Source organism: Penicillium macrosclerotiorum (assembly GCF_028827735.1).
Source record: "Penicillium macrosclerotiorum strain IBT 26536 chromosome Unknown utg000001l_segment0_segment0, whole genome shotgun sequence".
NCBI classification, from domain to species: Eukaryota; Fungi; Ascomycota; class Eurotiomycetes; order Eurotiales; family Aspergillaceae; genus Penicillium; species Penicillium macrosclerotiorum.
The window spans coordinates 2524853-2538869 of record NW_026643081.1 but is presented as its reverse complement, the minus strand read 5'-3'; the positions used below and the strand labels follow the sequence as shown (position 1 = coordinate 2538869).

Sequence of the window (14017 nt, the reverse complement as noted above, 5' to 3'; positions counted from 1 at the left end):
CGACTCTACTACTATATTAGAGTTTATATCTAGCCTAGAATAGAAATATCTCGACTAGAAGGACGAAGTTGATAATAGGAGCCGTGCCTACCGTTAAGCCCTATAACGGCGACCTTAAAGCTAGTTGCCCGGTTCCTAAAACCGCGGCGCTAGCAACCGTATACCCTAGTCTTAGAACCCTCCTAGACGAGGCCCTATACCGGATCGTTGCTACCTAGAGCGTAATAATTAGAGAGCTAACTAAACCTAGAGACGAATCTCTAACTAATAGTGGAATCAGAATTAGAATTAGAGTTAGAATAATCACTAGCAGAACCGGCTCCTAGCGCACTAATAGCAGCGATAGGCCCCTAGGTAGCTAGGATATCAGAATTAAATCTAGTAGCAAAATTAAGTCGTCTAGCGTTAAGCCTAGATCACTTAAGCCCCCTAGCTAGCTTATTATTTAATATCCTAACCCTGTTAGCTATAGAATCGCACGCTCCCGTCTCGCGACTAGAACCCCTAATATATATACCTCGCTAATCCGGAACCGACTAACGATATCGAAGCTAACTATCTACCCGAGCTTAACGAGCCTACGGAACCGACCGCCGAAATTCAAGAAGTTTTCTCCGATAATAAGGAGGTAGATTAGGAGGCATATCTCGCTGCACGCGACGACCCTAAGGAATATAACCTACCCTTCACTCCTACCGCCTAAGCCTGCTTCCCGGAGACAACTATTATATACGCCTATTGCCGAGCTAGTTTCGCCTCGAATAATACTCTCTATAAGCACCTCTAGGCCTATAAGCTACGCGCTGTAGCTAATCTTCCCCTTAAAGCTACTACCTACCTAGCAATATCGGCTATACCTGTTATTAAGTCGACCCGCTAGGCCTAGCACGAGCTAGGCTACGCTTTTCGTAGCTAGCGATATACTACCGTAGTAGTCGGACTAAATTCGAGAAACGACGTTACGATATACTACCTCGACTCTAGCTATATTATAATACTAATCGACTCCTAGCTCGCGAAATCCCTTAACGCGACTATCTAAGCTAACACACCTATCCCGGTTAGCGGTATAGGATTATAGTATATATCCTCCTCCTATATTAATCTAACCCTCCTATTTTTCGGACCTACCGCTATAGCTAAGCTAGCCGTGGAAGCCTACCTAGTGGATAGTCTCCGTGCTAAGCTTCTAGTTAGTATCAATATAATAGGCCTATATAGGTTCAAGCTAGACTTCGACTAACGTTAAGCGACGATCGCCGCCTACTAGGATATAAATTTCCCTATCGGCCTCTAGGTAAAGCCCTACTATATCCCTACTCGTCTAGTCTATACTGCCTCTAAGGTTGTTATTCCTCCGTATTCCCGAGCTAATATCCTAGTCCGTGTCAAGCAAGCGCTCCCGATAAGCCGAGACTTTGTTTTCGAGCCCTCCCCTACCGCGTATAATATATAGGCATCGCTCGTTAATTTAAACTTTTCGTTTATCCTAATAACTAACTATTCAGATAGCCGCTTAACCGTTTCCCGCCGAATACGTATCGGTACCCTTTAAGAAGCTAACTACGCGGAGGCCCTATAAGTTTCTACGGACGCTGCCGCGTTAGCAACCGGCCCCTCTAAGCTAGCCTAAATATTACTACCTCTACCCCCTACTTATAAAATAGTCCTCCCTAACGGTATCACTATCTACGGTACCCTATACGTCGTGCGCTAGCTCTAGGCCGTTATCGATACCTACGATATCTAGGGCTACCCTTAAGTCGCAGATATCCCTATAGATTAGTAGATACGTATCCCCCTCGCCCTAGGCTAGGAAGATAAAATACTAAAAAATCAGGTCTACAAATACGGAACCGTAGATCGCGCTAAAATTAACAAGGTATTCGATACCCTCTAAGCCGACAGCAAGCTGAAATTCGCTTCTTCCTATACCCCGAGTAGCTATCCCGTCTTTGTTATTTGGAAATAGAAAACTAACGATAAAGGGGATAGGGAACGGGTAGGCAGAGTCGTCGTTAACCTTCGAAGCTAGAATAAAATAGTGATTAAGGACGTCTACCCTATTCCAACCTAGTTAGATATCGTCGCGATTATCTAGGGTAAAGCGTTTATATCCGTCTTCGACGCTGCTAAATACTTTTACTAATAGCGTGTTTATCCCGATAACGTACACTACTAAGCTGTTATCACCTACCGAGGCTAGGAGATCTTCTAAGTAGCTATTATAGGTTTTTGCAACTCGGTCGTATACGTCTAAAGGCTTATAGATAATATCCTCCGCCGCTTCCGCTCGTGGTACTATATCTACGTCGATAATATTATTACCGCTTCCCCTACCCTTTAAGCCTATATTCAATACCTCTATCTTCTATTTATAGAACTAAAACGATATAATATTTACCTCGAACCTAAGAAAGCTTATATCGGTTTCCTATCTATTACCCTTCTCGGATAGTATATCGACTCCCTCGGTATATCTACCCGAGCCGATAAGCTATATATAATCACTACCCTTAAGTTCCCCTACACCCTTAAATAGTTGGAAACCTATCTAGGCCTAACTTCCGCCTACCGCTACTATATCGCTAAGTATACCTATAAGGCAGAGCCTCTATAACAGCGTAAGACTACCCTCCTTAAAAATATACCCTCTAAGGGAGCCCCCCGCTGAAACCTCTTACTACGGACTATCCTTAATAAACCTACCTAATCCGAACTCGACTCTTTCGTAACCCTCTAAGCTGAATTCGCTAGCGCCCTATAGCTCGTCTATCACGACCCTTCCCGACGCCTCTACGCTAACCTAGACTCCTCTAAGGAGTAAGGCTACGGCGCCGTGCTCTTCTATCTTAAAGAAGGATACGACTATAAGGACCCTTCTAAGCTGCCCCTAATTACCTCTATATAGCTAATCCAATTCCTAAGCCGCCTACTTATAAGTGCCGAAAAGAATTACTAGCCTACCGAACTCGAGGTCTCCTGCCTAGTCTAGCTACTCCGCAAAGCTAGATATCTTATCGAAGCAGCACCCCTCGCCCTCCCTCCGATTATCTATACAGACTATAGTAGCATAGTCGCTATTACAATAAGCACTAGCCTCCGCTCTGCTAGCTCCGAGAATCTCAACCTTAGACTTATCCGCGCCTCCTAATATATCTAACAATTCAACCTTAAAGTCTTCTACCGTCCTAGCAAGACTAATAAGACAACCGATACCCTATCACGCCTCCTAAGCGCTAGACCTACTAAGCCCGCCGAGCACGACGACCTAGATTCGCTCTAGTGTAACCCCTCCTTATATAATCCCGATCCCTACGCCGAACTCCTAACTATCCTAGACCCCTAAGCTATAGCATTCCTCGCTAGAGTCGCCTAGGAAGCCTACCTAGCCGATACCTTAGATAGCTACTAGCTAACAACCTCGATCGTCTATTTATCAGATAAATTCCGTCAGCGCCTTAAAGCTGCCTATATAATAGACTCCCGCCTTTTATCGATTATCGATACCCTCTAATAAGCTACAGCTAATCCTATTCCCCCTACCCTCCTATACGAGTTATATAAAGACCTCCTCTATATACGTTAGGTTAGCGGTCTCCGTTCCTTATATATCCCCCGTTCTATATTAGGAGAGATCTTCTAGATTATCTACGACTAACAAGGTTATTAGGGTCTAGATAGATACTAGGCTAAGATACGTAGTATTATCTTCTATAAGGGCTTAAAGCTGCTAAAAGACTATATCGCGCGCTACCCCGAATATCAGAATAATATAGTCTACCGTTACCGGCCCTACGGAAGCCTCTAGCCTATATTATCCCCCCTATTCTATTCTATATACTTATAGTGGACATTATCACAGGTCTCCCTATAAGCGCCGGCCTAAGCCCCTACTCCCCCCCCCTAAAAGCTTCGACGCTATAATAATATACACCGATAAGTTTACTAAACGAGTAGGATATATCCCCGGCCGTGCCGATTAGGACAGCGAAAGCTAGGCTAAGCCGCTCCTAACTATATTTATATCCGGCGACTAGGGCCTACTAACGGTAATTATATCAGACCGTAATCCTAAATTCGTCTAGGGCCTATAGGCAACAATCTTTACTATCCTCGGTATTAATCTCCTCTATATAATAGCCTACTACCCCTAAGCCGACGGTTAGTCCGAACGCTCGAACTAGGTCGTTAAAATCGCCCTCCGATATTAGATCTCTACCTACCCCTAAGCTGACTAGTTATCGGCACTACTAAACCTCTAAGCTTCTATAAACTCCTCTATTAACGTATCGACCGGCTATACCCTATATAAACTTATATATAGTACCGAGCTCCGACAAGCGTTCGACATAATACTATAAGCTTTCGATCACGATACTAAATTCTAAGCCTGTATCGATACCGAGTAATCCTTAGCATATACCGCTATAAAAATAAAAACCTATTTCGATAAGAAGTATAAGCCGATATACTTCTAAGCCGGCGAATAGGTATATCTTAAGCTTTCCACCGACACTATAGATCTAGGTTACTCAATCCTAGCTAATACTAATAAGCTACGCAAGTTCAAGCAAAGATATCTCGGCCGTTTCTAAATCCTTTACCGCGTAGGCCGTCTAGCCTATAAGCTTAAGCTCCCCGATAGCTAGCAACGACACCTAGTTATTAGCGTCGAACATCTCGAAAAATGCCCCTAAGGCCTAGATCCATAGGACCGCTAAGCTAATAATAGCTACTATATACCTACCGACGATAAGCGCTTCCTAGACGAAGAAAGGTATAAGGTTGCTAAAATCCTCGCGAAGAGAATCACTAAGCTAAGAGGAAGACCGCGCGTAGACGGTACAAGCCGCCTATCGATTACTAAATATCTCGTTCGTTAGAAAGGCTAATCCGCTAAGGAGGATTAGTAGGTAGCGAAGGAAGATATCGCTGCTAACGATCTTATCGCTAAGTTCGAAGCGAGTAGGCCCTCTAATTAATAATCTATATTCCCCGTGTTTATCCTATAAGCCTAAGCCCTATACCTCTTACCGATTCCTTACCTAATAACCTTACTTTATACCCTTACTTTATAACCTTACTTTATACCCGCTCCTATCTATCTTACTATCCTCACCCCCCTTCCTATTATCTTCAATATTAGTATCTTATCTTATTATTATTCCGTTTTATTATTATCGTTTTCCCTATTATTATAATATAGTTATATCTACCCTAACCCCTAAGCAGCGCTGCCGTATAACCAATATATCTATAGTATCAACTAAGCCGGAAAGCTTACTAGCTAAGACACTATCTAAATTAAGACCTACCTATAACCGCGAGCTTACCGATACCCTATATACGGCTACCGATCTATAAGAGACCCGAGACTAGATTAATAAGTAGATCTAAGGGTAGAACTCTAAGCTACTAAAAGCGTCTACCCTCCCTCCCTATACCGCGATAATAATAACTACCGTAGGCGAATACTAGCTGCCCCCTATAAGCGTTAAGCTCTTAGATAAATATATCTATATAGTTACTAAATTCCTATCCGTTAAATAGAGGAAATAGCACGACTAGACTAAGGACTTTAATAACGCTAGTAAAATCTATACCGACTATACCCTACTAGCTCTAAGCCCCCTTCTTATCGCCTTCAACGTCCTATTTATCCTAGTCTTCCGCGGATATTATATCCTCGCCGGTCCTTAAGCCGCTAAAAAGTATAGTATATTATCTAATATTAAGAATAATACGACTACTAAGGTAGCCGGTACCGACTAGCTAGTCGGCCCGGTTATTACCTTCTAGGTATTCGTTAACGAACTAAGGAATCTTATCCGTATATACTATAACACTATAGGAGAAAGGGTAACTACTAAGCTAGGCGACCTAACCTTTATAGGCCTTATACTAAGCGAGAAAGACTAGCCCGTAACCCCTAGCCGCTATAATCGCGTCGTAAGAGGCTACTTTGATTTCTTACTCTAGTATAATAGAACCGCCCTCTATTTTATTAGTATAGCTAATTATCCCGACTATTACGTAAGCTCGAAGCTATAACCTATCTCTACGCTAGCTCTAAGCTAAGCCCCCGCCTATACTTAGCTAGACCCTATTAAGGACGCTCTCCTCGAATAAGCGCTTATCGAAGCTAATCCTACCCTACGTAATATCTTTAACGAGGTCTACTAAGCTTAACGAACCTTCCCCGAGGCTATCGATATAAGCTACTACCTAACTCTAATTAGGAACCTATAGCTCTTTAGGAAAGCTCGAGCGGAAATCGAGAAGCTAGACTCCTACTACGCTGCCTACCTCTAAGCCTAGATAGATATTTCCGCTAAGGTCGAGAGCCTCCGCCTAGCCGTGAAATAATTTATACTAGACCGCCTCTAGCCTCTTAAAGACTACCTAAAGACCCTTATAGTCCTAAAGTAAACCTACTAAGGCCCTATAGGGATTCTATTATACCTCCTACTAAGCCCGGATATACCGCAGCGGCTACTATCCTATTTACCTACTCCGACGCCGATAGCTATAGACTTCGCGTATATAGAATATAACGGCCTAGTTCCCGACCCGGTCGATTAGATACTAGAATCTATACCCTAGCTATAAGCCTCTACCCCTCTTCCTAAGCCGACCGTCTAAGTATAACCTACTAAACCCCTTCTATATATTTCTACCCCTACTACTACCCGGCTAGAGCCTCCTACCCCCTATCCGCCTATCTTTACTCTACTACCCCGTATACCTACTCCCCTAGCACCTATCTAAGAAGCTCCGGACCTACTCCCCTAAGCGGAAGCTATTCCCCCTCCACTAGACTATCCTCCGCTACCGGGCTCCCCTATTCCCCCCCCCTCTACTAGGCTCCGAGCTAGATAATAAAGCCCGCGAGGCTATACGAAAAGTAAACGAAGCCTAGGCAATTATTCAGGCCGATCCTAAAAGCTAATACTGTTTTTATTACTTTTCCGCATTAGGGACGATGCTTTAAAAAAGGGTAGCATATGTTACCCTCTAAGCTAGGTCAGGTAACCCGCAGTTCCTTCTTAGCTAGTCTTAGACAGAAACAATAGGATCACCTTTACATCTCCCGACTCTGTCATACCCCTAACATAAAATCAAAATTCTGTTTATCAAGAGCGTCTAGCTAGTAACTTGAAAGTTTATATTAGATAGCGGTTCAAAAGTTTTTTCCGACCCTACTTTTCATTGCTACAACAACAACCTATCATAGGGATATTTGATTCCTTGCACGTTCTGTATAGTATTCCCGATATACCCAAAGCCCAGCGCTATAACAAGCTAGTCAGCGAGATTGAGAATATCCGACACTCTCTGCCAGTAATCTCAGACATCTAGGCATCATTATGTTGAGCATTACTTTCTATCGATCCCACCTTTACAAACCTAAACAATATCCTACTACTTATATCTACAGAGGTTAATCAAAGTGATGTGTACTTTGGGGAGCATTGAACTACCCAATACGGCTTAGTGCCCCCCGGTGTCACCTTGTCGTCTTGAAAGAACATCACATGTTGCGATCTCTAGAACTAGTCTAGTTTAGGAACTGAGCTTGAAAATTTCTCGAGTGTATATTCAATATATCATGTGATATAATGATTTGCTATTATACTGAAATTGCTGACCTTTGTCTTTTAAACGCTATGATTTACTCATACAGTCACGCTTGTTCTATACTCACTTTCTGACCTCGGTCAGGATTCAAGTTAAAGACAGGTATGAACGAACACACGAGTAATTTCTAACCGAGGTCAGAAAATTAAAGGAGTGAGATCATAAGGGTGGACCTGAAAATATAAGCGATTGTTAATCGAGGTCAGAAAAGTGAGTAAGGTTATTAGGAATTGGTATAGGCCTGAATAGTCTTCCGCACGACCAGACGTAGCCCAGGTTAGGTTTTGGGTCGAGTCCTTTGACCCAAGTTAGGTTCTGTAGAAGTCTACGAGTACCTGTGTGGTCAAAGGATGGTCTGAAGGCCTACCATATATCCAAGTCTCGGCATTGTTACATTAATCAAGAACGAAGATTGCCCTTGGACTAAATAGAAATAAACCACACCAACTGGGAATCAGACGTCTCTGGTGCCATTCGAGGTAAAATCTGACTCGTCAGCTTACAGGTCAGGAAACACGGATATAACAAGAGTCGAGTGTATTCGTGTAAAACTAGAGAAGCTACTTGGTAACATGCGAAGGTGTTATATGTAAAGATAATCGTTTATTCCCTTGGAAGGAGGTCATAATAAGCTAAGGCTAATAACATGATCAGGCAGTGATAGCAACTCTTCTCGTGAAGCCAAAATCAGGCAATGGTAGCAAGACTTCTCGTAAAGCCAAAATCAGGTAGTGATAGCAGCTCTTCTCGTAAATCCAGATACGATACTAGGATTGCGAAGTTTTTGCTTATGCGGGGTCGACAAAGATGATGAGGTAGAGAGCATCCGCCAATATCCCACAGCCATCATAGCTCACTGCGACAAGCTGCTGAATTTCTGACTGTATGGGGATATTTCGGCGTCTGCTGTCTTCCTGAGAGTCCCTGATTGGCCCGTGAATGAAGTCCGCAGATGAATAGCCCGGTGGAGCGGGTTCTTTGGCAATGGCGACGGGCAGTCCGATCCACTTCGCAACCCAAGCTGTCCATTCCTTCACGTCGGGCTGCCATACAGTCGCTTGTAGCAGATTTGGGTCTTTGAACACCATGATTGCCCCTCCGCCGGCTTGGATATATCCCAAGCTGTAATGGAGGCTTTCAGAAGTATAAAACCCCGGCCCGAATTCATTATTCTTGTTGACTGTGTTGGTTTGCGTGATGAAAAATGAAAGCGTGGATCTTAACGCCGGGAGGCTCATCGCTCGAAACCACAGTCTTCCTGCTTCGAGCTTTCCACCTGATTGCCGGCGGATCTTGGTCTCTAGTCGAGACAAGTTCTTATCCGCTTTTTCCTTCATACAGAATATCTCGCCCGAAGGCATACTGAGTCGATTTGTTTCACAGATCATACTGCCAGGGAACAGAGTGGGATTCTCCGAGACGCCTGGAGGGGATACATGTTGAGTTGTCAGATTATCAAGCTGGGATTTTTGCGAGGGAAATAATTTATAGCCTCTGCAGATCTTGTTTGCGATAAATGAGGGGATTTTTCCTTCGTCAATGTAGCGCTCAGCAGGCCACATCAGGCCGGCCCCAAGAGGAACAGTCTCCATACTATCTTCGATAGTGTATGCGGAGCTATCAATGGCTTCAACCAGCTCATCAAGCCCGGCTAACCAAGCAATACTTCGTAGAGGGCCGATGAACTGCAAAGACCCTGTAGACACATCAGTATAGAAACATCAGCTTTTCATAGGAAATCAAAATGATCGAAGATGGCCTTTCAACTTACGACAAGAACCGTCCTCGTCCAGGAGCTCTGCAATCTCTTCAGGGATGTCCTTGTGGGGATATCCCTCCACAGCGGACCATACAGGCTGAAAGCCGTGCTTTTCCAGCCCCCGGATACTGCGAGGCCAGCCGCGGGACAAAACTGTGTCTCCGTCATCCAGGTCGGAATCGGTCTGGTTGACTTCATCAGAAGGATAGTTGCCAGGAGCAGAATCGGCCATGTCTCTGGTTGTAACATCTATCGGTATGCCTGATTGATCGGAAATAGAAGAGGTTGTGAATGGGGTGACTGCGGCATCTGATGACAAGCCCGTATGAGAAGCAGATTACTCTGATTCCTGTGACACCGCCCGCTTCCGCTTCAGGAGCGGGCCTTTCATGATGGCTTTCTGCGTTTATCGACGGTCCTCGAAGCGAAAAGAAATTGTGAAGATGTTATTTCCTACGATAGCTAGTCTGCTGATGCTACCAGAACCCTGAACGGGTCGCATGGTTATCTTGTCGCAAGCGCGATCGGCTTATCATAGTAGCTGTGCCTTCCTTGACTTTCCCTACTTCCTTCCATCTTGGCTGGATCAGCGAACAAGCCAACAAACCACCATACACTACGATAGAGGAAGGCGTCCCAACCAGGAAACAGCTGCTGTTTGAGCGAAAGATTGTAAATTATCGGGAATACTAAGCTACATCTGCAAAGACTGTGTAGTATGAAATATATCCTGCAATCAGAGATCATCCATCGTAGGCATTTTTCCCACTACATTATGAACATTTTCTAAACGGCGAAACGACTTTGTTGCAAACAGCCTTGACATGGCTTGTCCAAGAAGAAATTGACACTATTAATCGCCTACACTAAACTTGCTCCAAGATCTGATCTTCGGTCCGTAGATAAAAAAGGCAACCGGTACTGGGAACATCAAACCAGTTAAAATGCCCAGGAGGGTCATGGCCCAGTTTACACCTAGATTGTGAAACTGGAATTAGTAGCTGGTCAGTATCATGGTCTTGCTTGATTCTGTTTCAGATAACATAATGAATGAACAAACCATAGCGCTCGCGAATAAAGGGAATACAGCACCCAGCCACGATCGGAAAAAAGAATTAGCCGCAATGGCCGAGTTTGCATACACAGTATACACGTCGATGATATAATTCAGCCCCTAAGTCGAGATTGTGATCAACAGGCCGTTCATGATAAATTAACATCTGCCATCAGCATGAAATGGAGTTTGAAAAGCTTTTGGCACTTACTTGTAAAAATATCAATAGCACTCCAGCTCCGAGAAAAACTCCAGAAAGGGCCTGAGGCACCCATATGATACCAGGAGATGATGTCCACGCAAACCAAAACATTCCTATTGGTAATAGAATCCCCCCGATCATCATAGGAATCAGCCTCTCTTCCGGATTGACTTTGCCTGTCTTTTGTAGGATACGCCGATATCTGGTCAAAGAGAATCCTATGATGATCGCACACCCTATAATCACTCCAACTGTAATGCTGACAAAAGGCAAAGCACCCACCCCATCATTCCAGCCCCGTACTTCCTGGAATGAAATAGGGTATGCCTCGAAGCACAGATAGAGGAATCCATAGATGAAACCCATATATAATGTGATGAGCAGAAGAATCGGCTCCTGACCCAGCATTATGAAGGGCCTAATGAGGAATCTAGTTGCAATATCCTTTATATCGACTTTTCTTTCTTCTGCCTTTGCATGAAGAGCCCAGTTCTTGGTTTCAAATCGTCGCCGCCATGCTCTTTTTGTAAGTAAAGTTCCTTCAAAAGTCTCGGGGATGAGGATCAACCCAATGGTCGAGAAAAAGAAGGCCATTATAGCTGTGATATATTCTGTCCATCTCCACCCTAGGTGCGATATAGTGATGAAGCCACCCACAATTGGCCCGGCAACAGGTCCAATAAAGGTAGCCCCAGCGAATATGGAAACTGCAATTCCCCGCTCTACTGGTCCGAACAAGTCTGCTAAAATACCAGAGGCCTAATCTCCATGTTAGTAGGGGCTAGTTATCTCTTGCCAGCTGTGCAGATCTGCTTACTATTGCTAGCGGTGCACTCGCAAAAAGTCCGCCTATGAAGCGACAGATGAAGATAGTTTGCAAATTTTGCGATACAGCGACTGGAATTTGGAAAACTGCGAAGATGAAGAGGCCGGCAAACAATGGTCGCTTCCGCCCGTATAACTCTGACATGGGACCAAAAATAATAGGACCAAAGGCGAATCCAAGAACGAACAAGCTTGTAGCCAATACCATTACCTCCTGTGAAACTTTGAACTTTTCTGCCGTGACTTTTGTTGCTGTACTGAAGACAGACGAAGCAAATGTCACACAGATCGTCATCAGACCGAGTATAACGGTGATCACCCACTTGCGAGTTTTAGAGAAGTTCTGGGGATGTTCCTACTTGTCGCAACGCGAGACGTATTAGTATCAAGGATACTAAAAGGCACTGGTATTATAACTAAGGATATTACCGGGTCATGAGGTCCATTCCAACCCACAATCAAGTTGTCTTTGGCTTCTGTTGTCCCGTTTGGGGGAGAATGCGAGCTCAGCGCCGAGTCGGAATATGTTTGGGGTGGGCTGTTGTCTGCAATCAAGGTTTGAACACTGGCAGAGTCTCTATGTTCAACTTCCTTTTTTCTTGTTAAAACCCCTGTTAAGTCTGTTTGGGTTCCTCGTTCGATTGTAGCCGGGGAAGTAGGAATGGCAATATTAGACTGAGCCGGAGGCTTGGGGCCTGGGGCTCCGGTAGATGCCTTGGCTTTTCTATCATTTGCTCTGGAATTAGATCGAGGCATTTGTAGGGTGCTCTCGAAAGAAAACGAAAGAGCGTTTTGTATGTTTGATGATAGTATTCGTCTTCTCTTTATATTTGGACCTTGTGATTGTAATCTCTCAGTCGTCAGACGTCACCTGACAACCTAAGTCCCAGTCATTGCGCCAGATCGACGATATTATTACGTAGAGCTACCGTTCAAACAAGCAGATATCAACATGCGATTAGAATCTTGTATCCTACAGATATATTTGAAAATTCGAGGATCAAAGCCTTGTTTAAGAAGGGCAAGACTTTTTGGGCTCGGGTTCATAGGGTAAACTACTAATTAAAAAAAGCCCACACCAAATGGTCCTTACTGACGAACTGGACAAGGATTGGCTCGTATTTAGTTATTAAAGTATCCATACACCGCTTTAAAATCACAGAATAATCTCAATCAATTTAGAATTTATCTTCCCATCATCAGTCTGGGCAATAGTATGACTTCCCGAAATCAATGAAAGGATTTTTGACAAGGTTATTCGATTTAAACAAAGGTACCACCCTTAACCCAACTGTTAATTGATTTTGTTTTCAATATTTGTCAGGGCACGTTCAGTCGCAGCGTACAGCCTGTCCATTAAATGGCGGGTCAAACATCATAGAGGGAATATCCAGTGACGATCTTGCGTCTCCAGAGCATCTCTCATTGCTAGGTTTTGTTAGTTAACGAGAAAAAATCGTGCAGGGCCCGTGGAGAATCAAATCAATCTTACCTATATAGCCAACAATTATCCAACGCTGCGATCCATCGAACATCACCACTGCCCATTTTTAGCTACATTTCCCTTCCTTTTGTGTTTCGCAAGCAAGAACCTCAACATACGAATGACTCAGCTTTATACACTTGCCCTCGCGAATACGTTCCCAGTGACAATTTATAGGGAAATTGTCATTGCAGTATTGGATCTATCATTCGTAAGTATAGATTAGCAGCATATTTTTCGGAAAGACAGAGCCTAGGATGATCATTTCTCATACCACCGAGTGATCTCCGAAAAGAGGCACGGCCAGGCTACCTCCGGAAAACGAAACAATAATTGCGACCAAAAACTTTTTGAAAAGCATGTCGGAGGGCCTTCGTGTGAGGAATGCACCCAGGAAGGGTCTTAACTAAAAATACTGGCTATGGGTACGATAAGTGCAGATCCGCCATCTGGGACAAGACAGATATGCAGATATTTATATATTTTCATCGGGGGGTGAATTGATAGGCATCTACACGTAATATAGCAAGCATAACCTTTCAAAGAATTAGGTAGAAGTCATTTTTAGGCCACTAAGAAAGCCTACATTTGTCGTGCAGAAAGGATTGAAAGCAGTTGCAATAAAGACTTGAACATATCCTATCAAACACCGAGATTATCCGGTGTGATGACGAAAGTTGTGTCAGGCAGTGAACCCGCTGGACAACATGGAGGCCGAATGTATGGGAGATTTCGTGCTCTAATACCCAGAAATATATAGCAATCCACCCACCCCCGATTCTGTAGTACCATCTTCAGCCTTTAAATATTAATCCCAATCTCGCAGTCAGAACAGGTGGGAATAACTCTTATTGTAATACATCTCTTTCTGCTGACTGTCATTACAGGTTTCTCGTGATACCTATGCCGGGCATGGAGACAAGTCAAGACCGATCGAAAAGCCCCACAATAGACAACTTAAGATGTTAGATGTATTAGGTGATCCCGCAAACCACTACCCGGGGGTTGAAAGGTGGGATCGCGTGCTACCTGTGATTTTAAGATGAGAATGAG

The 14017-nt window shown here is 43.9% G+C and overlaps 2 protein-coding genes across 2 annotated transcripts; both read right to left on the bottom strand.

The window, feature by feature from the left end:
- Window positions 1–8429: 8429 nt before the first annotated feature.
- N7462_000852 (uncharacterized protein) lies at window positions 8430–9632 on the bottom strand (the record flags this gene model as incomplete). Its single annotated transcript, XM_057072578.1, has 2 exons — window positions 8430–9337; window positions 9413–9632. The coding sequence occupies 2 exons, from the start codon at window positions 9630–9632 to the stop codon at window positions 8430–8432; spliced, it is 1128 nt and encodes a 375-aa protein (XP_056939108.1).
- Window positions 9633–10253: 621 nt separating this feature from the next.
- Window positions 10254–12237, bottom strand: N7462_000851 (MFS transporter; the record flags this gene model as incomplete). The annotated part of the gene is made up of 5 exons (XM_057072577.1): window positions 10254–10388; window positions 10461–10574; window positions 10666–11415; window positions 11474–11836; window positions 11911–12237. The coding sequence occupies 5 exons, from the start codon at window positions 12235–12237 to the stop codon at window positions 10254–10256; spliced, it is 1689 nt and encodes a 562-aa protein (XP_056939107.1).
- Window positions 12238–14017: the final 1780 nt, after the last annotated feature.